Below are 25,442 nucleotides of genomic sequence, written 5' to 3' on the forward strand. Positions count from 1 at the left end.
TTATTTTTATTTTTTTCCTACTGTTAATTTTTAAAGCAAGAACAGAAAATGTTACTTTTTGTTATTGTTAATGTTTTGGATATTCACCTTCTAAATGCCTTCTCATCTAATCTCTGGTGGCATGCCATTAAAGCTACTACCTCAGAGCAAAATGTACAGTAACAGGGATGGTTCGTTATTCTTTTCTTTAAGATTTTGTTTATTTATTCATGAGAGACAAGGAGAGAGAGACAGAGACATAGGCAGAAGGAGAAGCAGGAGCTCCTTGCAAGGAGCCCAGTGCAGGACTAGATCCCGGACCCCTGGGATCACGACCTGAGCCAAAGGCACATGCTCAACCACTGAGCCATCCAGGTGCCCCAATGGTTCATCATTCTTGATGGCAGGTGTCAATTAAAGGTTTTAATAAATTTGAGTTTTTTCTTCACATAACACCTATTTGTATTCCAAAACTTGACATGACCATCACCTCTTCCAAGGAGCCTCCCCTGACTTCCTAGCCAGGTTGGGCACCCTTATTCAGAACCACCACAGCCCTATGCTGACTGCCATCATTGCATTTAGATTAGGGATTATAATTAGCCACTGACCATACATCCAGACCTTGGTTCTCTGTCTCTGTTCCCACTAAGGGGATCAAACCAAGACAGAAACTACACAGAAGTAGAAGGTGCTCTGGCCACACAGAGCAGGGGCCCTTGCCTGGTCTTAGGCGGCCTTCAGGAAGGAAGGCTTCCTGGCAGAGGAAGCCAGAGGGGGTGTTTAAGTTTAAAAGTAATCTGAGGGAATGTATGTGAAAGAGAGAGATAAGGGGAAAATGGAAAGACACCCTAAGATGTCTGAATCAGTGCATGAGCCGCCATCTGCTTCCCTGCTCAGTTTCCCCTATTCCTGGCCCCTCCACCTGAGGCAGGACATCCCCCAGGAACCTCCCCAGGCCTCACCATGACCAACACCTGGCTCCTCTTGGGAGCACAGATGGTACTCAAGTAGCACCCCAAGACGGTGTGGCCTCACGGTGCCATGACATCTTTTGGTGGCAGCCCTGGTGCCCTGCCCAGCCAAGGACCTCACCTTCTCGTGCTTGCGCAATAGCTCATGCCGCTGAAGAAAGTATTGGTCTTTGAGCTGCTGTTTCACCAGCTGGTGTCTCTCCTGCAGATGATGCTCCTCCATTTCCCACAGGGCTGCCTCCCGGTCTGTGAAGGATAAGGCCTGATGAGATGCTAATGGCCAGAGCCCATTGAGCCCGGCCCGGCCCTGCTCTGCATCAGATGATAGCTCCCAGGAGTGTGGTACACCAGGAAGTGACTGGAGTCAGCAGCCAGAGAAACCAGAGACTTAGGCTGGAACCCAGCTCATTCACTAGGATTTGGGACAGGTAGCAGATGCTATCCAGGCCTCGGCTCCTGCCTCTGCCAACCATACCACAGAGAGAGAAATGTTCTTGGGAGACATGTTTATGTTCAGTGTTGGGAAGGGCTCGTGAAACCCCGTGAAGAAGATAGGACAGCCCTCTTGTCACTATTTCCTCGTTTGGAAAATAGGTGAGACCCTCTTGGCCACTGCACATCCCTTATATATATATTATTGAGACAGCAGTATCTGGGATTTTCTGATTTGAAGTCTGTTAACTAATCCTCTGCTCAGCCACGGGCAGGGAGCTGGTGTCAGATGAAGACCTCATGCCCTGCAAGACACAGAGTGGGTTGTGCTCAAGCCACTAAAATGGTCAGTTTATTTCACTGCATTCCTGATCTGTGAAAACCGGTAACTGCCCACAGTACATCACAACAGTGATTTGGATTTCTGACCAAAATCAGAACCACTGTCCCAAAAGTAGAGTGGTTCTTCCAGACATCATGGGACAAAAACAGAAAATGAGGGCTTTCCTGAAACATCTGTGGCTCTTCAGAACATCAAGGACCCCATTTTACTCCCCCACACCCAAGTACTGAGGGGTATACACTGCTTAGCTGCATTGGCCATCACAGCCCTGGCTGAAGCTTATTCATTGTCGCAGTAAGCCAGAGACAATGCTTGTACATTGGCCCTATGGTGTTTACTTCTTCACAACAGGCTGGACTGGTGGCTCAAAAGCCCATAGGCACCAAAATCAAATTTTCATCCATCCAATTGTTTTAAACATAACAGATTTTGGGCCATTTAAAGGCCGCTTTCTTTGAACACTCCACAAAACCACACCAAACATTTGCTAGGCATAGAGGAGATAAAGCTGGGGCTATAGAAAAACCCTAAGCCCTACTGCCCTTCAGAGCTCTATCCCAGAGACTCCAAATACAGAAGCCCTCCTTCCCCAGGAGTTCCTCTGCCCTCCCTCTAGGAGTAGCCTGCACTGGGGTTGTCTCTGGAAGGTCTCATGCTGTGAAGGACCTGCCAGAGTATAACCTGTCAGAGGTACCTTGCTACCACTCCAGGGTAGTAAGGAGCTCGGCTTCAAGAGGAGATCCACATTCAAGGCCCACTCTACCACCCACTCATTGGCCGAGCAACCCCAGGCAAAGCATAGTGGCTCTGCAAGTCTCTGTTTCCTCATCTACAAAAACGCCTTGTTGTGTGAAGGTTAAGATTCAAAGAGACTGGGCCATGAAGACTGGCACACGGCCTAGCAAAGCAGTCTCTCAATACGTGATAGCTATAGTAAGGGGCTCAATTCTGTCCCCATCTCCATTCACCCAGCATACTTATTTACAATTTCTACTTACTCTGCGTCACTTTACTTGCTTGCTTCTTTCCTCAACATCAGGAATAATGTCAAGTAATGTCGGTGACAACTGGTATTTGAGCCTCACTGCTGACTTCAATAGGGGCTGTCCCCATGTTTTGCCCTGAAGGATGCTATTTGGTTTTAGGATGAAGAAGAACCTGCCCACTCTCTGGCACCCACCTCGAAGGAGTTCCTGCTTCCTAGTGAGACACTCGCGCTCCTTGTCACAGATCTCCCGCCTGTTGTCAGCAGTGATTTTCTTCATCGCCAGCTCCAGGTCCTCCTTCTGCTTAGCCAGGAAGTCTCGGTCCTGTGTGGGAGAGAGGAGGGCAGACCTTCAGCACTGGCTTCAGCATCTCGACCTCTACTGTTATTACAGAAGAATTCATCATGAGCAGCAAAGAAAACATATGTAGGGGAAATGTGAAACTTAGAGACACATCAACCAACTGTATGTGTGCTTTATGTGGACCCTGATTCAAACATCAAATGGAAAAAAAAAACATGAGACAATTGGAAATATAAATAATGGCTCAACTGCAAGTATGTCATTAAGCAATTATTGTTAAATATTTAAATTTTAGGTATGTTTATATTACTGTGGATTTTTTTAAAAGATTTATTTATTTATTCATGAGAGACAGAGAGAGAGGAGGCAGAGACATAGGCAGAGGGATAAGCAGCTCCTCACAGGGAGCCTGATGTGGGACTCGATCCCAGATTCTGGGTTCACGCCCTGAGCCAAAGGCAGATGGTCAACTGTTGAGCCACCCAGGGGTCCCAGTACTGTGGATTTTTTTTAGAGATACATACTGAGATATTTGCAGGTGAAATGATATGATGTGTGAGATTTGATTCAAAATAATACAGAATATTGGAGGAGTAAGTGGACAGGAGTTCCTAATTCCTGAGATCAGATGATGGGTATGAGGGGGTTCCTACTGTACCTCTTTCTGCTTATGTTTTTAATTTCCCATAATAATGAATTAAAAATTAAAATCTACAAACTTTAGGAAACACATAAGTAGAAACAAAAATCCCCATGCATCCTATCACCCAGGAGCTGGTTTTAGTCTATCTATATAAACATGTTTACATCTATTATTTCACAAAAATTATGTAAAAGGACTTAGAGATTTGTACACCAATGTTTGTAATAGCATTATTTTTTTAATAGATTTTTTTTTTTAAGATTTCATTTTATTCACAAGAGACACAGAGAGAGAGGCAGAGACATAGGCAGAGGGAGGAGAAACAGGCTCCATGCAGGAAGCCCAATGTGGGACTCGATCCCGGACTCCAGGATCACGCCCTGAGCTGAAGGCAGGCACTTAACTGCTGAGCCACCCGGGTGTCCCAGTAACAGCATTATTCACAATAGCTATGGGATGGAAACAACTCAGGTATCCACAGACAAAAGAGTACAGACACAAACTGTGGTATAAATACACAGCAGAACATTACTCAGCCCTGAAAAGGAATGAAATTCTTAGATGTGCTACAACATGGGTGAATCTTGAGGGCATGTTAATAGAAGTAAACCAGACACAGAAGGCCAAAATATGATCCCACGTATAGGAGGTCAGATTTGTGGAGACAAAGTAAAATGGTGGTTCCTGGGGACCAGGAGAGGGGTATCATGGGTGTTCCTGTTTAACTGGAAGGGTTTCAGTTTTGCTAGATAAAGAGTTCTAGAGATGCCGGGTGATAGGGATAGTTTAGATGATGGTGTAAATATACTTGGTATCACTGAACTGTATGCTTAAAAATGGTTAAGATGCTAAATTATGTCTATTTTACCGTAATTTTTTATTTGTTTACCAGCAAAGGAGAGGGCAGGCTCCCCACTGTGCAGGGAGCCCAACACAGGGCTCAATCCGAGGACCCTGGGACCACAACCTGAGCCAAAGGCAGATGCTTAACCAACAGAGCTACCCACATGCCCCTATTTTACCGTTATTTTAAAAATTAAAAATACCTCTGCATGTCATAATGGAATCTTCTATCAAATGAGTTTTTTTTTTTAATTTTATTTTATTTATTTATGATAGGCACACAGTGAGAAAGAGAGAGAGGCAGAGACACAGGCAGAGGGAGAAGCAGGCTCCATGCACCGGGAGCCCGACGTGGGATTCGATCCCAAGTCTCCAGGATCGCGCCCCGGGCCAAAGGCAGGCGCCAAACCGCTGCACCACCCAGGGATCCCTCAAATGAGTTTTAATGGCTGAAAATATTTCATGGCCCAGGTGTATCATAGCTTACTCACCCAATACCTAATAGGTTGTTTCCAGATCGTCTCTATTTTAGACGGTGCTGCTCTTCACACTCTGGTAGCTGTTTGTGAGCCTCTCTGATGATTTATCCTCAGGATTAGTCTCTAGATGCCACTGCCAAAATGGCCTTCTTAAAGAACCAATCTGCTCTCTCCGTGTGGGGATAGGAGCCGTCTCCCCGATCCTCCCCAGCCCTGAATTCTTTTTCTGATCATAGCATCAAGGGACAGGTTGTAGGACAGTGTTCTCTGGAGAGAACACAGTCTGGAGACAGACTGAGTTTGGGGCCATGCCCCATACTGCTAACTGCAGAGTCACCTCTGCAAAGGGAAAAACAAACAGCACCTACCCTGGTAAGCCATGAATGCTCAACCAGATAATATACAAAGCATTTTTAAGTGTACATTCAGGGGCAGAAAAAGCAAAATGTAGAGACTCCCAAGTGGGAGAAAAAGGAGCACGTGGTCTGACAAGGGCCACAGAGAAGACTGGTGAGGCTGGGGCAGAGTGGACTAAGTTGAGCTGGGAGAGGCCGGCAGGGGCCAGACCCACAGGGCCTTGTAAGCACATGAAGAGGCCTTATGGCAAAGTGGGAGCTGCTGAAAGTTGTCAAGACACAAGGCTATGGGGGAAGGTGACATGATCAGATTTGGAATTCATATTGATCACACTGTCTGGTGGGAGAGAAAACTGCAGGAGAGCAAGAGAGGAAGCAGAGAGACTAGCTGGGAGGCTACTGTAGCAGTCCAAGCAAAAGATGACTATGGCTAGGGAGTCAGAGATGCTGACCAAGTGGAAATATCCAGAGATAGTTTGGAGCTTTAAAAAAACAAAAAAAGTCCACGCTTTAGAAGATGATAAAGGGTTAGAGGGAAAGGAGGTGCCAGGAATGACAAGGTTTCTGGCCTAACAGCAGGATGGAAGACAGTGATCCCCTCAGAATACAGTAGAGCTGCATCTGGGAGATCATGGGTTTGACATCTGAGATTCCAAAAGATGCCAAGTGGGCAGGTGGATATACTGGGTTATTCAAGGAGATGTGACATACAAACAACCCTAAGACAAGGCAGGAGTCACTAAATGCTTTGGAGAAGGTAGATGTAAAGGGCTGGGGTGTCCAGAAGCAGGGGAGCTCACTTCCAGCTGGAGTGAGAGCAATCAAGAAAGGCTGCATGGGGGAGGTGCTAATAAGGATCAGCTGGATTTAAGCACTCAAAATAAGAGATGGGTATTCAAGGACCAAAGCATGCGCATAGACCGAGGGAGAACTTGATCATTCATGGTCACTGTCACTCTCCAACCCCTCTACTCCCTGACTGAGGTGGGGCAAGGACTCACGAGAAGCTGTTTTTTCTGTGCATGCTCCTCCATCTTCTGTTTCATGCTCTCCTTCCGCTGCTGCCTGGGGAGCTTCTCCACCTCGTTCTTCACCTGCACCAGAAACAGCAGAGAGTGGCTGGGTCAGGGAGACCAAAGACAAGGTTCAGCTTCCTAGACACTGGCCCCCAACCCCACTCTCCATCAAGCCCCTCTGACAGGTAGCCCCCGCTGGCCTACTCCTGTCTGCTGCTGGCTCTGGTTTTGGTCCCCCCAGAGCAAAGAGATACAGCTTTTGGCTGCTTGGTATCATGCTCCCTTCTCATGGCAGCACCTCCCTTTCCTTCAGGCAGCCTTTCTCAACCTTTTTTCATTACTGTCCCCTTACAAGTCTTTCTAGACATTTTCTTCCTAATCACCCACCCCTATGAAATATTAACCCCACAGACAAACCGTGAATCTGTTAAACCACTATAATAAGCAAAGATATTTTTAGCCCCTTAGGGGTGCCCTCTCCCTGGTTAAGAATGTACACTTTAGGTCCCATCTCCCCAGCTCCTAAGGTGCAGGTGGAGTGGACAGCCCCCACCGCACCCTGATGCTAGGCTGGGCAATGATGCAGGCAGTCCTCCACCATATTCCCAGCCCTGGCCTCGGGGACTAGTCAGAGATGAGCATATGACCCTCGCTGGCCACTGAGAGCTTTAGGATGTGTGCTTGAACTATCAAGGAAAGCTACCATCCTCTGGGGTTGTAAACTGGAAGGATGGGGGCCATAGTGGGCCACCCTGGAGGGGCCTGCCTGAGACGAAGATCCATGTCAGGAAGCAATGCCAAAACATGAAAAGGAAGGATTCCTCATGACATGTCTGCCCTCCTGGTCAGAGGCCACTAAGTGTTCTCAAGCCAGCTGGAAGTGGGCTTCTGTCTTTTATGACAGAAAAGGGAGAAGAGATGCATGACATTTCTCTCTAAGGCACCCAGAGTTCCTCAGACAATTCTGAGGAGTCCACACCTTTAAGGTGCCTAACACCCCAAAACTCACTGACAGGGTTCTTAGGAGCAGCTGGTGAAAAAATACTGTCCATGATCAAAAGAACATTCCAGGGGAGTTCTTCTGGCATGGTGAGTATAAGCCAAAACAGCCTCTCTTTCCTGCTGACTACAGTGAAAAACTCTGGATAAAATACCAAAAACAACTACCTGAGGGCTCTGAAAAGTAAACAAAAAACAGGTGACCATGAGAGGAGTCAAAACTTGTAGAAGGGGCCAGGAGAGGGGCAAGTCTCTTAATATTTTAGTTTCTTAATTTTTTTCCTTTTGCTCTCCTGGCTTTGCACCAATCCCAGACCCACACAGTGATGCAGTGGGAAAGGTACCTAAAACTCTGTAAGAAACCTCATGTTCTGGCCAGAGGACCAGGAAAAAGGGGCTTGTGTAGGTCAGAGTGTGTGGGAAGAATGCCAGAGAGAAGGTGGCAGCAGGAGGGAAACCCTAATTCTGTGCATGAGCCCACACACATCTCAAGTTGCCCCGAGCTGAGCAGGGCCAAACAGACCTGAAACAGTATAGCAGGAGCTTTGAAAACCACACTATGATTGGAGCCACCACCCACAGAAGCTAAGACAGAACCTGTGGTCAGAACCTAACAGGATCAGACTACCTGCTAAAACAAGTCACATTCTCTAGATCGTAACAGGACCCAGAGTCTACAGACTGTAACATTCAGAATGTCTATGATACAATCCAAAATCACTCTCCATACAAAGAACCAGGAAGTGTGACCAATTTTCAAAGACAAATTCATCACATGCTAATTCCAAGATGATAGAGACATTGGAATTATCAGACAAAAAACTTTAAAGCAACCATTATAACTGCACTCCATCAAGTGAAGGTAAACATACTTGAGATTAATAGAAAGAGAGAATATTACCATAGAAAAATACAAACCCTAAAAAAAAAGAGAAAAGGGGTGCCTGGGTGGCTCAGCTGGTTAAGCATCTGACTCTTGGTTTTGGCTCAAGTCATGATCTCAGGGTCCTGGGATTGAGCCCTGCATTGCTCCACGGTCAGTATAGTCTGTCCCTCCCCCCTGCCCCTCCCACATACATGTGCATGCATGCTCTCTCTCTCTCTCTCTCTCTCTCTCCCTCACTAAAATAAATAAAATCTTTTAAAAAGAGACAAGTAAAAAACAATACAGCCTCTGAAACTAAATACAGAAAACACTGGATAGAGCTTGGGTGGAGTGGAGGGGACAGAGGGGCCCCTGAACTTGAAGACCATGTAATAAAAAATATGCAATATGAACAACAGAGAGAAAGGATTATAAAGACTAAAGCTTTAAGGACTTACAGGAAAATACCAAAGGTGTAATATTCGTGTTTTGGGAGTGCCGGGAAGAAAGGAGAGATAGGTATAAAAATACACACCTATAATGGCCCAAAACAACTGACTTCCATGGCAGTGAACAGCATCTTGAGAGTAGGGTCCCTATCTATTTTGCTCAGTACCTCCAGCATCCAACATCATGCAGTACATGTGGATAGTAAAAAAAAAAAAAAAAAAGAGAGAGAGAGCTGCTAAATAGCTCTTGCTTTATTTAGAGGTTAAGTGGGACTCAGGAAAGTTGCCTGTTCAAAGCTCAGCACAGGTAGTGATCCAGAGCAAAGACAAAGAACCAGGCCTGACTCCCAAGCCTGTATCAGCATCATACCCTAACCCATTGGCCCAGCTCTCTGCAGGGGGGCCAGGAGCAAGGTAAGGCCAGCAAGGCACTCACCTCAGACATAAAAGAGAATACCATAAACCTCAGTAATCAAGATAAATTACATTTAAAAATATCAAAATTCATGCCACAAGATCATGAATATCAAAATTTAAAATAGACAGGATCCAGCCATATATTTGCAGGACTCAAACTCCTCACCTTACCCTAATCCTGACCCTGATGGATCCTGACTTTAAGTAGCTAACATTCTGTTCATTGTGCATATTTTGCAGTAATTTTTATTTTGTCACCCCAGCTCTGCCCCTGCAGCTGCCTGAGGCCCCCTGGATACAACAAATGTCATACCCATGCACTGCAATCCGGGAGCTGGGCTCTGAGGCCCGCAGCACCACAGACCACCCTTGGAGGCTGTTCATCTGGACACTAGGAATGGCCTAGTAAGTATGGACTAGTAAGTATGTGGCAGGCTCCACAGAGGGAGGTGTGGGCTGGGCTGTTCTTTGGGACCCAGATGCCCTTCCCCAGGGCCAGCTGGGAAATTTGTCTACCTTTGTCTCAGGACTATCTACCTCTTTGCCACCTCCCCCCACTTCCTCTTCCAGCTGGGAGAGGAAAGAAAAGAGCCATGTGGATGCCAACTAGGGGACTGCTATTTTGGGAGAGGGAGGGCAGGGCACAGAGGATGTGTGTATCTGCCACCTAGCACAAGCTCCCCCTTTCTGGTGAAAGCATCTCAGATGCCCCTGGGCTACCATCCCTTCCTTTTCCCCTGCTCTCTTTCAGCTGGGAGATGTTCAGGAAACTGCCTGGGTACCTACTCAATACAAGAAAGCAAAGCCCAAATGACAGAGATGTGGCCTCTCATGGTACAGCTGGAACACGTAAATACAGACACATGGATGTGAACTTTTCAGGTATACAAGCTCCCCAAAATTCTCTCTATTGCTAAAGTGGGGGCTCAGCTGGAGTATGGATCACTTGCAAACTAGATCCCCCAGCCTCCACCCCACACATATTCACCTCCTTCTTCATCAGTTTGAGCTGCTCCTGGAACCTGGTATAGTCCCGATCCTGCTCCAGTCGGATCCGCTTGGCCTCCTCCCGGCGGCGTACAGCATGGTCTTGCTCCATCTTCTCCACTTGCTGCTTTTGCTGACGTTCCAGGTTCTCCAGCTCTGTGTCAAAGAATTTCTTCTTGGCCTGGAAGGAGCAGAAAGAGAAATTCAGCAAAGTTACTTTATACCTGGAAGGAAGATGGCGGGGCCCAGAGCTTATCTTCAGACCTGGATTTGAATCCAAGCTCATCCACCTCTTTGCTGTGTGACCTGGGACAAGTCACCTAACCTCTGTGAGACTCTGTTTCTTCATGTGCAAAAGGGAGATCAGACCATCTACCTTGCAAATTCTAATATGTTATTCAACAAAGGTTAGTGTCCCTCTGGAGATCCTCCCATATGACCTAAAAAAGCACTGGGACCTTTGTAAGATTCTGTGTGTACAAGTCAACGCCTCATGAGACCAGGAAACCAAAGGAATAGGGCTCTCTACTGCCGTTAAAGAAAACATGGAGGGGATCCTTGGGTGGCGCAGTGGTTCGGCGCCTGCCTTTGGCCCAGGGCGCGATCCTGGAGACCGGGGATCGAATCTCACATCGGGTTCCCAGTGCATGGAGCCTGCTTCTCCCTCTGCCTGTGTCTCTGCCTCTCTCTCTCTCTCTCTCTGTGACTATCATAAATAAATAATAAAAAAATATATTAAAAAAAAAAAAGAAAACATGGAGCAAGAAGCCCTCCAGGGACCCATCCTTTCTCACACTCACGTTGATTTCTTGTTCAAAACGTTTATGCATCTGCTCCAGCTGCAGCTCATGCTTGCTGCTCAGCTGGGTCTGGTTCCGATGTTCTTCTTTCTGGAGCAGCCGAAGCTCTCGTAGCTCCTGGCGCCTGAAGGGTGAAAGGATGTGGAGGTCAGAGATCACATAACTCCAGGCTAGAGATACTGAAGGCCAGAATATGGAAGAGCGTCATATAAGTCTGGGGCAGAGGCATGACTAGAATTCATGCTTAATTTGACATTTATTGACAGACAATACATTGATAATCAATGTATAAGAAGTGCTTACAAATTTCTAAGAAAAACAGGAGTAGCCTACTTTTCAAAAGGAACACAAAACAGGAATAGACACGAAACAAAAAGCAAAATGAAAATTTAAAACTATTTAATTTTATATACTTAATACAGATATGAGGTGCAACCTAAAAATTCTATTTTCATTAAAAAGTCAAGAGTAGGGCAGCCCCAGTGGCGCAGCGGTTTAGCGCCGCCTGCAGCCCAGGGTGTGATCCTGGAGACGCTGGATGGAGTCCCACGTCAGGCTCTCTGTATGATGCCTGCTTCTCCCTCTGCCTGTGTCTCTGCCTCTCTCTCTCTCTGTCTCTATGAATAAATAAATACAATCTTAAAAAAACAAAAAATAATAATAAAACAAAATAAAAGTCAAGAGTATGGGACAATTGATATTTTCATATATGCTGTTATAGACTGGCACATTCTAGAGGATAACTGGTAATAAGTTCATACCTTTTAACATAGTATTTCCATTTCTAGATATCGATTCTAAGAAGTATTCACAAATGCACAATAAAACTGAATAAGGATATCCATTAAAAAATCATTTATAATAGTCCAAAACTGGAAATGACTTAAATGTCCATCATATAGGTCTAGTCAAATAAGTTAGTATGTATCCATCTGATGTTAATTTTGTGTACACAACCATGAAAAAAATCAAGTTTTAGAAAATATGTAATTACATGGAAAAACATCTATTAAAAATGAGATAATTCTTTTAAAAAATATAACAATTCTTTATGAATAGATATGGAATGATTTCTAAATGAAAAAAGTGAGCTGCTGACACCTCCCTCTGCCTGTTACTCCCCTACTGTACTCTCCTGCTCTTTCTCAAATAAATAAATAAAATCTTAAAAAAAAAAAAAGGATTACATCATAAAATATTAACAGAGAGAGGGAAACTAGATGCCGAGCAGGAAAGGATGGGAGGGAGATTTTTCACTGTTTACCTTTTTCTTTTTTTGTTTTGTTTTTTTAATTTTGTACCATGACATTATATTACCTATTCAAAGTGTCAATACAGGGCGGCCCTGGTGGCGCAGTGGTTTAGCGCCGCCTGCAGCCTGGGGTGTGATCCTGGAGACCCTGGATGGAGTCCCATGTCGGGCTCCCTGCATGGACCCTGCTTCTCCCTCTGCCTGTGCCTCTACCCCTTTCTCTCTCTCTCTCTGTCTCTATGAATAAATAAATAAAATCTTAAAAAAAAAAGTGTCAATACAATAAAAATTTGGCCCAAACCACACAGTATACCTTATTTTTGTAAGACGTATATTGTCCATATATGTATGTGTTTACTCACAAAAGAAATAACCACAAGACAAACTCCAAAGCGTTAACTATATTTCTTTCTGGGCAAATCCATTAAAGATTAATAAGTATAAGTATCATTTATGTCAACAGAAAAGAAAATGATGTAGAAAGAACTTGAGCTCCTGACTATGAATCAGGGCTCCTTGGCAGCCTCTCAGGATGAGTCCATGAGGCCCATGTCCTGTTCTAGGCCAGAGTCCATCTGCTCCCCACATACTACCTGAAGGGGCCAGCACACTCTCAGGGGTCAGAGGGACCTTGTGTGAATCTTAGGGCTGCTGACCTTCGGCTGGGTGCCCTCAGGCAATCACTTAATCTCTAGGCCCCTCTTCCTGCATCTGTAAAATGCACAGATAACGTCTACCTCCCAGGTTCTTTGTTTTTTGTTTTGTTTTGTTTTTTCCTCCCAGGTTCTTTGAAGGTTAAATCCGGTGATGCCTATTGGGGCTCCCTGGCCAGCGCAGACATGGTCACCAAGTGGTAAAACTTGCTGTTTGCTCCTAAGTGGTAGCTGATGGACAGTGATCATAAGAAAGAAGAGGCAAGGCTACCCGGTCTCTGGAAAACCAGAGATACATTCCACAGCCACATAAAGAAGCTTCCATTTGAGCCTCTGCTCTTTGGGCAGTGAGAAGGTTGAAGAGTGTTAACGAAGAAAAGAAGTCCTGACTCCAGGGACAACTGGGTGGTGGCTTAGTCGATTAAGCATATGCCTTTGGCTCAGGTCTTTTTTTTTTTTTCTCTTTTTTTATTCATGAGAGACACACAGAGAGAGAGAGATAGGCAGAGACACAGGCAGAGGGAGAAGCAGGCTCCATGCAGAGAGCCTGACTTGGGACTCATCCCAGGTCTCCAGGGTCACGCTAAACCACTGGGCCACCAGGGCTGCCCAAGCTCAGGTCTTGATCTCAAGTCCTGGAATTGAGCCCTGTGTCAGGCTCCCTGCTCAACGGGAGCCTGGTTCTTCCTCTGAGCCTCTCCCTGCTTGTCCTCTCTCTCAAATAAATATATTTTTTAATCTTATTAGAAATTCCTGACTCCAGAGAAACTAAGGCTCAGAGAACACCTGACCAAAAAACAAAGGCATACAAAATAAGGTGGGCAGTCATGTTCTAACAACTACCTCTAACAACTACCTCCTTGCCCCACCTGAGCTCTCACAAGGGAAGGCAGGCTGAGAGGCTGATGTCTTCTAGAAGGAATGCACTGGGAACAGCAATTTTAGGGGAAAAAGGGAACTCTGACCTAGAAGTCTCAATTTGGGAGAGTGAAGACCTGATCACATGGTTCAAAGGCCTGCATGGCCCAATTCCCTGGAAATCCTAGCATCCATGAAGGCCGGGGTGGGGGGTAGCAGGCGACAGCCAGCAGGGGAATGATGGAAGCCTTCCACACCCCTGCATAGCCGTCGGCCCAGAAGCCAAGCCAAGACAGGACACTCGGCCCTCCCTCCAGACTGTGACAGGCAAACAAGAAAAGCTTCAGACCTCAAGGGCCAGAGCCAGAAGGGGTCCATTCTAGATGGGGTATGGTAGATCTAGAATTTCAACCCAGGAACCTCGGCTGCCTAGAGAGGAGATGATGGAAAGGAAATTTGACCCTTGACGTCTGAAGCTCTAGGAGAGGAGGTCGCCTCCCAGATGACCATGAAAATGGATGGTGGTGCCATCCTCCAAGAGCAACCATCCTCTTGCCCTCTGTCCCGAGCCCTCCAGCCCACATGATGAGGATGCCTGTGTGTGTGTGTGTGTGTGTGTGTGTGTATACACGTGTACATGTATTCATGCAGAAATGCCATTGATGAAAAATCAACCTCTCATCTCTGTGGTCCCTAGAGGGGGAAAGTGCCCCAGAGCATCTAAAATTGCTTCCATTTGGCTTTGGAATGCTTGTGCTTTTTAAAAATGTAAATGTGTTCCATGTTCTAGAAATGTTGTTCAAACTAATAATGAATTTACCCTGCAAAGGCCTGGCCCTAAGAGATCTCTGTGGCTCCAAGGCTTCCCTGAGTGCTAAGTCCCCAGCCCTGGTAGCCCCAGGAAGCTTTGGGTCTAGGGGAAGCCTAGTAGAATTATCACACAGACAGATCGAGTTAGAATTGCAGCCCTACCTTCTCACCTGGGTGGCCCAGGGCAAGTAACTTAACTGCCAAGAAACACTTCCTCATTTACAAAATGGGGGAAATAGGGTCTCCCTGAGGAGGGCTGTTAGGGGGCCTGAGCACCTCCAAAGCACAAAGATGGCTTCCAGCAGACAGCTGTGCCTCACACCCTCCTCCCTCACCAGTCTCACTTGTTTTGCCTCCAAGATGTATGTTGAACTGTCTACTTCTTCCCTCTCCCGGCCACTGCCCCAGCCCACGCCTACAGCCCAACTGTCCCAGGCAGGGTCTCCCTGTCACCCTATGTCAGTGTTACCCCTCTACAACCCACACTCATGCAGCTGCCAGAGCCATCTTTCAAAAGTGACATGAGAGCCAGTCACTCTCCAACTATTTCGCTCTGGCTGTACCTGGGAGAAAATTCACACTCCTCCACCCTGGCCCACAGGTCTACGTGACCTCTGGCCTCACACTCCACACTCCAGCCCTATCCTCTCAGCTTCCTAAACAAACCTGGCAGTCATTCCTCAGGCCTTAGCCTTGCAGCTCCCTCTGTGCTCCCCCAGCCACTCCACTCAGGGTTTCCCACACACAGAGAAGCCTCCTTCAACCCAGGGGCTCGCTATCATATCACCCATTACTTCCTTCGCAGCATGTACCACAAACTGGGGATTACCTTGTGTATCATGTGTTGGTCCATTTAGATATAAGTTCTATAATGGCAATAGCCTCAACTATCTGGATCACTACCATATTCCCCAATCTGGGAGATGGTTTAAATACATAGGTAGGTGCACTGATGGACAGGTGGGTGGGCAGATGGGTGGGTGAATGAGTAGATGAATGGACGGGTGAATAGAGGAGTGGGTGGATAGGTTGATAGACGGATATGTGGGTAGGCAGATGGGTGAGTGGATGGATGGGTGGGTGGATGAGTGGGTAGATGAGTCAACGGATGGGTGGGTGAGTGGGTGAGTGGATGGATGGATGAGTAGGTGGGTTAGTAGATGAGTGGGTGAGTGAGTAGATGGATGGAGAGACAGATGAGTGGGTGGGTGGGGTAGGTAAGAGGATGGATGGATGAGAGAGTGGGTGAGTGGAGGAATGGTGGGTAGATGAGTGTGTGGATAGATAGGGAGATGGAGGGGATCCCTGGGTGGCACAGCGGTTTAGCACCTGCCTTTGGCTCAGGGCGCGATCCTGGAGACCCGGGATCGAATCCCACATCGGGCTCCCGGTGCATGGAGCCTGCTTCTCCCTCTGCCTCTCTCTCTCTCTATCTCTCTCTCTCTCTCTCTCTCTGTGTGTGACTATCATAAGTAAAAAAAAAAATAGGGAGATGGATAGAAAGGTGGATGAGTAAATAGGTGGGTAGGCAGATGAATGGATGGGTGGATTGGGGAATGCAAGAGCAAAACCATTTGCCTTTTGTGTCGTTGATCCCTCACTTCATGCTGTAGACAGACAGCTCTCTAGCCAAAAGAACCTACAACCCTACCTCTCACCAAACCCCCACCCCATTACCACCATCAGTGGCCCATCCCAGGCTTGCCTGAGAAATCGCATCTCCTCATCCTTCTTTTCATCCTCGCTGATGATCTTGGAGGTGGTGATGCTCACCTCTACGCCATCCACCACAAACTTGCGTGTCCTCTTGAGAGTTTTATTGTGCAATCTTGAGTCCTGGGAGGGTAGAATCATTAGGCAAAGCTCAGGATTTCAGCTAAGAATCTGCGAGTGACACAGGGCATGGCCCACAGCCTTCCTGGCCCCACAGCCTCAACATCCAGATAGAACATAGCTGTCCATCCTCCTCCTCTTGCCTCAAGCTTCTCAACTTGGGGTCCTGAGTGTATGAGCTTACCTTTTCTGCTCCCTCGATCATGGCCTTCAAACACCGCCCCAGCTCAGCCCCACACCTGGCTGCCAACACACTCACACACAGGACATGGCATCACAAAGAACCAGGTTCTAATCCTTCCTCTACCACCTACTGGCTCTGTGACCCTGAGCAAGTCCTTTGTCCTGTCCAAGGCTCAGCTTCCTAAACTTGTGGAGGAAGAGAGTCACAGTACTTACTTCCCATAGTGGTTACAAAGATACAGTGAGAGAACACGTGGGGGACATAGCACAGAGCCCAGCTCATGGCAGCTGTTTGGTATTTGGTATTTATAAATAAAATAAGTATTTTATTTATATTTATATCTGCAGACCACAATCTCTTACCCACAGTGCCAAATCCAAAGAACTCAGAAAACTGAAGCTGGTAACTGATCTGGAAGCCAAACCTGAGTGGACCTGAACTCTACAGGAGGCCACACCCATCTGGAGTCATCATGAAATTATTCATAATTTTTATCTTTTCCTGTAAATAATCACACATTTCAGATGCAACTGCTTATAGAGTGCTGCCAGGACTCGGGGATGTTCAAATACCCTCTGAAAATTGGCCCTGATTCAGGTGAGAGCCTGAGCGCCTGCACTGCAGTCATCATAGTGTCTCCCACTCTGATCTCAACTGGCTTCCAAGGCCCTTCCTGGTGTAGCCCAGCCCTGCTTTCCAAAACTGGCCCAAGGACCTTCCAGGTAGAAAAAAAAAGGCAGGCCAGGGTGGCATACTGCATTAAGTCTTCATCCCTTCAAAGTGTGCTTGGAACCCCTACTCCTGCTCAGCCAGGACCAAGAACCAGTCCTTGCTCCCTGAGGGCTCAGCCTCCCACCCTCCCACCCCTTACCACCCAGGCTTCCACCTCTTCTCCTGGCACCTCGCTCAGGGAATGCAGACCCCAAAGGCACTGAGCAGCCATACCCGACTCTCATCTCCCTACAGTACCCAGCTCACGCACCCTACAGCTCAACTCAGGACTAACAGTGAGAAGTGGGGAGTGGCAGGGAAGAAAGGAGGTTGAGGGCTACAGCCCCCACACTACAACTACTCCGAGGTAACAGGCTCCTCATCTCTCTGAGGGGTGCTGATGCAGCCCATGGACTCATCAGAGCAGCCGTGTTCCCGGACTCACTGCCAGTCAGCCAGCAAAGGAATGTTCTCAACACCCTTGAGAACAGGCAGGGGAGACCCTGCTCTGGCCTCTATTTTTTATTACTCTTTTTTTTTTTTTTTTTTTTTTTGCTTAATTTTTTTTTTCTTGCTTAATGTTGTTGTTTTTCTAAGTAGAAAAAGGACATGTTATCTGTCTTAAGGAAGATGATGGGCCTGTACGTAAGAGCCACTGTCTGTGCTTGTCGTGGTAACACATTAGAACTGTGCTTTCTGTTTCTGAAGCTCATTGTTGGGCGGGCTGGCTGGCTGCTTTTCCTTCTTTGACTTCCCTTCGTTTAGCAAACATTTTTGAGTCTCTACTGTGTGGTTTCCACCAAGTAAACAATGGGAGAAAAAAACAAAACGATATAGTATCTTCCCTAAAATCAGCCTTGGTTGGATGACCTTCAGTGTGGCCTGGTCAAGTGGCCAGGAGTGAGTTCAAGAACATCCTGAGATTTATCCATGTGGGCAGGGGAGGGGTCAGCCCTTCCTGAGGAGGCAGCCAGGCATCCCCTGGGAAAGCAGAATGGCACGAGGGGTTCAGAGCACATCTGTGGGTCTGACCAGCTCTCCACCTTCCACTTAAGCCTCCGTTTGCTCATCTGTACGTTGAGATGATGAAGGAGCCTCCATTTTCTCTAAAGCACTTCACAGTGTTGGCCTCCATGCTGAGCCCTCAGGCACAGCAGCTATTGTCATTCACAATGTTACCCACCTCCAGAAAGCCCCCACCCAAGAGGGCTTTACACCCACTCCCTATAACTGAAATCTACCAGTCAGAGCTGCGTCACAAGGCTGACCCCCAAATAAGGGAACTTCACTCCCAGTCTTCTCTCTCTCAAACTTCACCAGGGTCTTTAACCAAACCCAATTTAAGCAGATACACAAACTGAAATTTAAACCTGAGCCAACTGCCTGGCCTGACTAAACCCCAGACTGAACTGATAGTCTGGTGATTACACTACTAACTGAGCTCAAAGCTCTTTAAAGAAAAATAATCCCCATGAACCACTTAAAATGGAAGGCGGCCACTAAATGCTTTCAAAAACCAAAACAGGGGATGCCTGGGTGACTCAGCAGTTGAGTGTCTGCCTTCAGCCCAGGGTGTGATCCTGGGGACCTGGGATTGAGTCCTGCATCGGGCTCCCTGCATGGAGCCTGCTTCTCCCTCTGCCTCTCTGTCTCTCATGAATAAATAAATAAAATCTTAAAAAACAAACAAACAACAACAAACAAAAAAAAACAGGGCAGCAGAACAACCTGCAGCATTCTAGTTCCAAATCTGTGGTATAAGAGGTAGCATTACCTTGATGGAGAGAGAGCCTGTTTCTCTGTTCAGGGACAGGTCAGCTGACAGGGAGGTACTGTAGTCCAAACTCTCGGAGGTGGAGAGGCTGCCACAGTCTGAGTCCCTCTTGGAAGGGCCCAGGGCTGCCTGGGTGGGGAGCTCCAGGCTGCCGTTGGCCAGCTTCTCGGCACCCAAGGTCTCCAGGGCACTACTGTTGGGACGGCTCTGGCTTGCTTTTTGGGACCTGTTGGCTGCCGGACTGAGGTCCCCGTCCCGGTCAGCGACTTGCTTCTCTTCGGACACCTGAATTCGGGCATCCATTGACAATGGCCGGGACTTCCGGAAGGGTGCTGGCACTGCCAGGCCATTCTCATTTCCAGGAGCCACATCTGGGGGGTTGGTGGTTTGGAGGGATCTGTCCCCAGAGGGCTGGCTGGGCCCATTCACATTGTCCTGAGGCTGGCTGGGTGGCAGTGGAGTGAGGGAGGATTCTTTGACAGCCTTGTCAGTATTGAGACTCAGTTGGCTCACCTCAGAAGAGTCTCGGGTATGATCCCCCAGAGGCTAGGAAGATAAAAGAGTCAAGATCATGTTATTTTACGTCTAAGACAAGAATCAGAGATGCAGTAGGGCCGGAAAGTCAGACACTCACAAAGCGAAGTAGGCCAGGGCCAAGAAGTCCGGTACTTAGCCCTCTCCAGTGAGCCACAGTCCTCACTACTCCCTACTACATAGCCAACAACAAAATTATTACTTGTTTTGAGGTTATTTAATACTTGTTATTTCTCCTACAAGTGGAAGCAATTGTGGCCAGCTGGATGGTTCATGCCCTGTCTAAAGGTGGCAGTGGCTACTCGGTTCCAGCTAATTATGACAATGTGAGAAAATGGGTCCCCTGGAGACAGAACTTCCAATTTTTTAAGACAAGCTAGAATCTGGATTTTTATCTGCTACCACCTGATTTTTAGATGGCAACTAATTCAAATTTTTAGTTTTGTTTTGTTTTTAGTTGCATAAAAACCAAACCAAAACTATTCAGGGGCTAGATTCAGCCTGGTAGCCACTAAGTTTTTAAAGTTTCGGTTTGGTTTGGTTTGGTTTTAGAGCTTTTGGGGGGTGATAAGTACTGGAAACATTGACTTTATGAAATGAACACCCATTTCTGAGAATAAAATACAAACATGCAATGAATGAATAAAGCAAGCACCCACACAGCCACCTTCCACTTCAGGAGTGGAACACCACCGCCTCGGGGACCCCTACTTATGTCTGTCCCTCCCCTTGACATGATAGTTGTCCTGACGTTTATCTCAAAGTGTTATAGGTTAGGGATGCCTGGGTGGCTCAGCGGTTGAGCGTCTGCCTTTGGCTCAGGGAGTGATCCTTGGGTCGAGTCCCGCATCAGGCTCCTTGTGGGGAGTCTGCTTCTCCCTCTGCCTGTGTCTTTGCCTCTCTCTGTTTCTCATGAATAAATAAATAAAATCTTTTAAAAAAATAAATCTTAAAAAAATGTTATAGGTTAGTTTACTTGATTTCAAATTTGTTATTAATGGAATCACACCACAGCGTTCCCTTGGGTCCTAATGGCTGTTGTTTTTAACTCTGGTTATGGAAGCTTCCAAAAGCAAGTCTAGGGATCCCTGGGTGGCGCAGCGGTTCGGCGTCTGCCTTTGGCCCAGGGCGCGATCCGGAAGACCCGGGATCGGATCCCACATCGGGTTCCGGTGTATGGAGCCTGCTTCTCCCTCTGCCTCTGTCTCTGCCTCTCTCTCTCTCTCTCTCTCTCTCTCTCTCTCTGTGTAACTATCATAAATAAATAAAAATTGAAAAAAAATTAAAAAAAAAAAAAAAACAAAACAAAAGCAAGTCTAATCCACCTCCTTATTCAACACCCTAGAACAAGGGTTCAGAAATTCAGATCTGATCCTATCATCCCCACGCCAATGCCCGGCCCTTGCCTGAAGCCCTCCTTAGCCTCCACTGCCTCCATGACAAGGAGGAGCCTCCTGCCAGTGTGACTGCTTCCTGCCTCCCGCCCAACCTTGCTGCCTGCTGCCTTGTCCTGGAGCCAGGCCCCAGGCACACCACCCCCCTCTCCACCCTCCACCATGGTTCTCCTACACCTGGCCCTGCCGCCTATCAGCTCAACCAGCCACATCATCGCTCGGGCCTACTTGTCCCATCTATAAAATGGAATCTTGGTTCTCCCGTCAGAGCCGCAGCACAACCCTGCCCAGCACCCAGCAAGGGCCCAGTGAAAGGCTAAAGCTGCCGTACTGATTCTGCTCATCCTCCTCTGTGCTTCCCTTCTTCATCCTGGTAGGGATCCAGGCCAGCCTTTGGCTCCTCCCAGAATTCCATCAAACTCAACACAGCACCATGCTGTCCATTCCCTGACAGATGAGTCCTGCCCCTGCCTCACTCCCTCTCACTGCACCACCTGGACAGCAGAATTCCTTCCTGGAAGAGGCCCTTCCCAAGTGGCTTAGACCAGGGATCTAAAAGCGGCAGCTCGGGACAGAATCCAGGCCACAGACATGTTTTGCTTGGCTCGAATGTTTTTACAAACTTAAATCAGCTTTAATTTAAATTTAAATTCAGCCAAGTGCTGAAGCTGCTGACGGGTTACAAATATGCCAAGACATGGGTACCCTGTGCACTCAGGGCAGCCAGACAGGGTCTGGGGTGCCTGGAGCCCCTCAGCCTGTTGCCTCTGGTCACGTACAGCCTTTATCCGCACTTATCCTACAGTGTGCTAAAAGCATTTTCATTTTGTAATGCGAGCCACAGAAGGAAAAAGGCAGAGAAGCAATGAGTCAGTATCAACTTCTGAAAACTGAAAGATCCCATGTGAAAATCTAGATTACTGCTCTTTCCTGAAAACTTATAGAACCTGGCCATCACAGCCCGGCCCATGTGCCAACTTACGTAACCTGTGGTGTGGGGGGGTATAATCTCCAAGCTGGGGAGAAACAGGAATCCTTTCCACATCCCCTGCCCAGATTCCCTCTTATACCAGCCATCACCTGCTGGGAGCCCGTTCCTCCCCAGCACCCACTTTTCCAGGCCTTACAGAGGTGGCATCCGGGGAGTCCTCCTCTTCTCCCTCCTCCCGGCCATCTTCAATCTCCTCCATCACTTCGGCCTTGGCCTCGGCCACCAGCTCCCGCAGAGCCTTGTTACTGGTGACGCTGCTGACGAAGGGATGCTGAGGGGGCAAGACACACCTGGATCAGAACCACTTTGGGCTGGAGAGTGCAGGAGGGGCAGGCGAAGTCTTAGGGGACGCGATCTCCCAAGAGAGAAGGCTGGCGGCATCCCGGAGAGAAATGTGAACGTGCCCTCAGTAAGGGAGGGCCCAGTAGCTCAGCAAGTCCTATGTGGTGGAAGAGGGTGAATCCTGGCTCTGCCGTCCACCAGCTGTGGAACCTGAGCATGTCCTTCCCTTCTCCGAGCTGCAGGCTCACCTCCAAGATGGAGATGATAATGCCAAACCTACAGAGGTAGTAAGGAATAATCGAGAAAATGCACAAGGAGGAGTTTAGCCCAAAACATGAGCTCAGGTGATGTTTGGGGGTTGTTTGTGCATTTGTTTGTTTATTTCCTTTTTTAAAAGGCTTTAATATACAGTTTTAAAAATATCTACTACAGGGCGCCTGGGTGGCTCAGTCGGTAGAGTGTCTGACTTCTTGATTTCAGCTCAGATCATGGTCTCAGGGTCCTGAGGTCAAGCCCCACGTCAGGCTCCATGCTCTGTGTGCAGTCTGCTTGTCCCTCTCCCTCCTCTGCTTGCTCTGATAAATAAGTGAAATCTTTTTTAAAAATTAAAATATCTACTACAAATACTTTATTAAAGTACATTTATTAAAGTACATCCAATAAAGTTCACAAATCATGAAGCTCAATGAGTTTTTCCACTTAAATATATTCAGTATAACTATAACCCACCTGCAGACACCGAAGGTTTCCATCTCCTTATCATCAACCTCACTCCCCAGAGTTGCCTAGCTCCAGAAACTAGTTTTGTCTGTTCCCTAACTCCATGTGAACAGAATCATGTAGCACATAGTCCTCTGTGGCTGGCATCGTGGTTGAAACCAAGAGATTCGCCTACCTTGTTGCAAATATTGGTAAATTGATCCTTTTTCATTCCTGCGTAGTATTCTGTATGGATAGGTCACAATCTATTCATTCTGCTGCTGATGGACATTTGTGTTGTTTCCTGTTTGGGGCAACTATAAATAAAGCTAGAACATGCACATGCAGGTCTTTGGGAATGTGCGTATTTGCAAACTCTTAAGGGAGAGTCGCATAAGTTCTATTCCTGGGTATTTATAGAAATGTCACATCTTTTAAAAATGCAGGCTTTTTCACACACCTTGCAAAACACCAAAGCTTTTAAGAAGCTTCAGCAGACATTAAATCAGCACAGGCATCTCCCTGGGAGAAGTCTGTTCTCGGGCATCTAATCCCCAGCCCCAGGGTGTGGACAAGGATGTGGAATTCCTCAATTTGCCCCACTCACCCACGGCGGCGTGGAAAGGAATGTTACCGGAGTTCGCTCGTTTGTAATTTCAAGGAAGGCTCTGATGAAATCTACTGCTTTCACTGTCAGAAAATTTATCAGCGGAGGAACAGTGTCAACAAGATTGCAGGGAAGTATGTAAATGACTACGAACCCATTTTCTGCACCCTGTAAGCACATTCACCGCTGATAGGTCCATTACAAATCATTCTTATGTGCTTGGTCATGTAGGACAGTCCCTTTGTGGAAGGTCACCAGACAACACCCCTTCCGTTTAGGCACCGAACTCTGCACACTTGAAAGGTGTAATCCTCGCTCCTTTTAAAGAACCTTAAGCCAGTCTGGCTTTCTCCTGTTAGTCCAAACTAGTAAAGATTTTAAGAATTTCATTACATGGGATGCCTGGGTGGCTCAGTGGCTGAGTGTCTGACTTTGGCCCAGCATGTGATCCCACAGTCCCGGGATCAAGTCCCACGTCGGGCTCCCTGCAGGGAGCCTGCTTTTCCCTCTGCCTGTGTCTCTGCCTCTCTCTGTGTCTCTCATGAATAAATAAATAAAATCTTTAAAAAAAAAAAAAGAATTTCAGTTCTTTCTCTCCCATGTCCCATTCATTCATTGATTTGTGTCACAGCCACATGTTGAGGCCAATGGTGTGCCAGGTGCTGAGATAAGCCTGAACAACAGGACAGGCAAGGTCCCTGCCCCTGGGGGCTTGCAGCTGAGAGGGAGAGAACAACTATATAGCCACATGACACACAAGATGATGTCAGACCAGGTAATGGGAGAGCATGAGGCTGGAATCACATGGGCCTGGCCGGAGCAGTGGAAGCCACTTAGTCTGTGGTCACAAGGGCCTCCCTAAGAAGGTAATATTCGAGCTGGGTAGGGAAAGACTTAGGCACAGAGGACTCAGGCAATGGGAGCAAGGAGGACAAGGGCCCCAAAGCAGGACGGAGTTCAGTAGGTTGGAGGCACGGCCGGAAGGCCACGGTGGCAGGGCTTATGGAGGAGAGGAGGGGCCAGAGGAGGAAGGATGGGTTGGTGCAGGCAGGGTCCCGGGGCTGGAGTGAGGAGCTGAGACTTTCTTCTCTGAGCTGCTGGAGGGTGCAGCAGAGCAGTGGTATTACATGTTACCCTTTAAAGGTATCAGCTCAGCTGCTGGGTGGTTCCAAAAGGTCTTGGGTGAGAGCGTTAACAAGGGCTTACCAATCATGGGCGGCAGGAGGGTGTCGTGGTTAGAGTACTGCCTCTACGTGCAATCTGTCTGGGATGAAATGCCGCTTCCACCACCACCCTGGCCAAGTCACTCAACCTCTCAAAGCCTCAGTTTGCTCATCTGTATACTGGGAGTGACAGTAGGGCCGTTGTAAGCACTATTGTAAGTGCTCGACCTATGGCAGCTATTGTCTACACCATCGTCATCACTACCACCTCCAACCCCACCGCCACCACCACCTGTCACCACCGTCACAGTCTCGGTCACCACCATCATTGCCATTGTCATCATCTCTACCATCACCTCCTCTGTCACTACCATCACCCGATCACCACCATCTCTGCCTCTGTCACCATCACCCCCACCAGCACGAGCAGCAGCAGCAGCAGTCAGACAAGGCTTTAAGGCACAGTTTGCACCCCCAGCCACCCCTCTTCCCTCCTGCATCCCCAGAGAGCACAGCTTTCTTGGAAGTGACAGTGAGAATCAGATCCCAAAGTTTCCTGAGCCTCATACTGCACAACCTCACACGTGAATCTGAGCAAGAAGCCATGGAAACTTCCCTGCAAGTTGATGAAGCGGCTATAGCCAAACTAAAGCATGCAGGCACGGGCTTTGGGAAACACCCGGTTTTCATCAGGGCACGCTACATGTTGACCAAATTAGTGGTTTTCCAGCACAGCCAGGAGTCTTGTTTTCTTGAGGCCAGACCGTCTGTCCCCCACCTGCCTGCCATGAGCACCTCAGGGTCCTTAGTAAGGGCACGCCATGGG

General features: G+C 47.6%; 1 protein-coding gene and 1 long non-coding RNA gene across 2 annotated transcripts in view; one reads left to right on the plus strand and one right to left on the minus strand.

Annotated features, from left to right (window-relative positions):
- Positions 1–10,157, plus strand: part of LOC121488192 — a 62,514-nt gene extending 52,357 nt beyond the window's left edge. Inside the window, exons 5-6 of the long non-coding RNA XR_005986992.1 lie at positions 9,348–9,489; positions 9,836–10,157. This is a non-coding gene — a long non-coding RNA (uncharacterized LOC121488192). The remainder of the gene's footprint in view (positions 1–9,347; positions 9,490–9,835) is intronic.
- The window catches only part of STK10 (serine/threonine kinase 10), a 113,450-nt gene that overhangs the window by 10,309 nt on the left and 77,699 nt on the right, over positions 1–25,442 (minus strand). Inside the window, exons 8-15 of the mRNA XM_041750552.1 lie at positions 22,002–22,136; positions 18,947–19,492; positions 16,150–16,280; positions 10,872–10,995; positions 10,073–10,252; positions 6,340–6,432; positions 2,909–3,038; positions 1,075–1,199 (exon numbers count right to left, since the gene is read on the minus strand). Coding sequence (XP_041606486.1) covers positions 1,075–1,199; positions 2,909–3,038; positions 6,340–6,432; positions 10,073–10,252; positions 10,872–10,995; positions 16,150–16,280; positions 18,947–19,492; positions 22,002–22,136 — 1,464 coding nt within the window. The remainder of the gene's footprint in view (positions 1–1,074; positions 1,200–2,908; positions 3,039–6,339; positions 6,433–10,072; positions 10,253–10,871; positions 10,996–16,149; positions 16,281–18,946; positions 19,493–22,001; positions 22,137–25,442) is intronic.

Source organism: Vulpes lagopus, chromosome 3, assembly GCF_018345385.1.
Source record: "Vulpes lagopus strain Blue_001 chromosome 3, ASM1834538v1, whole genome shotgun sequence".
Classification (NCBI taxonomy): Eukaryota; Metazoa; Chordata; class Mammalia; order Carnivora; family Canidae; genus Vulpes; species Vulpes lagopus.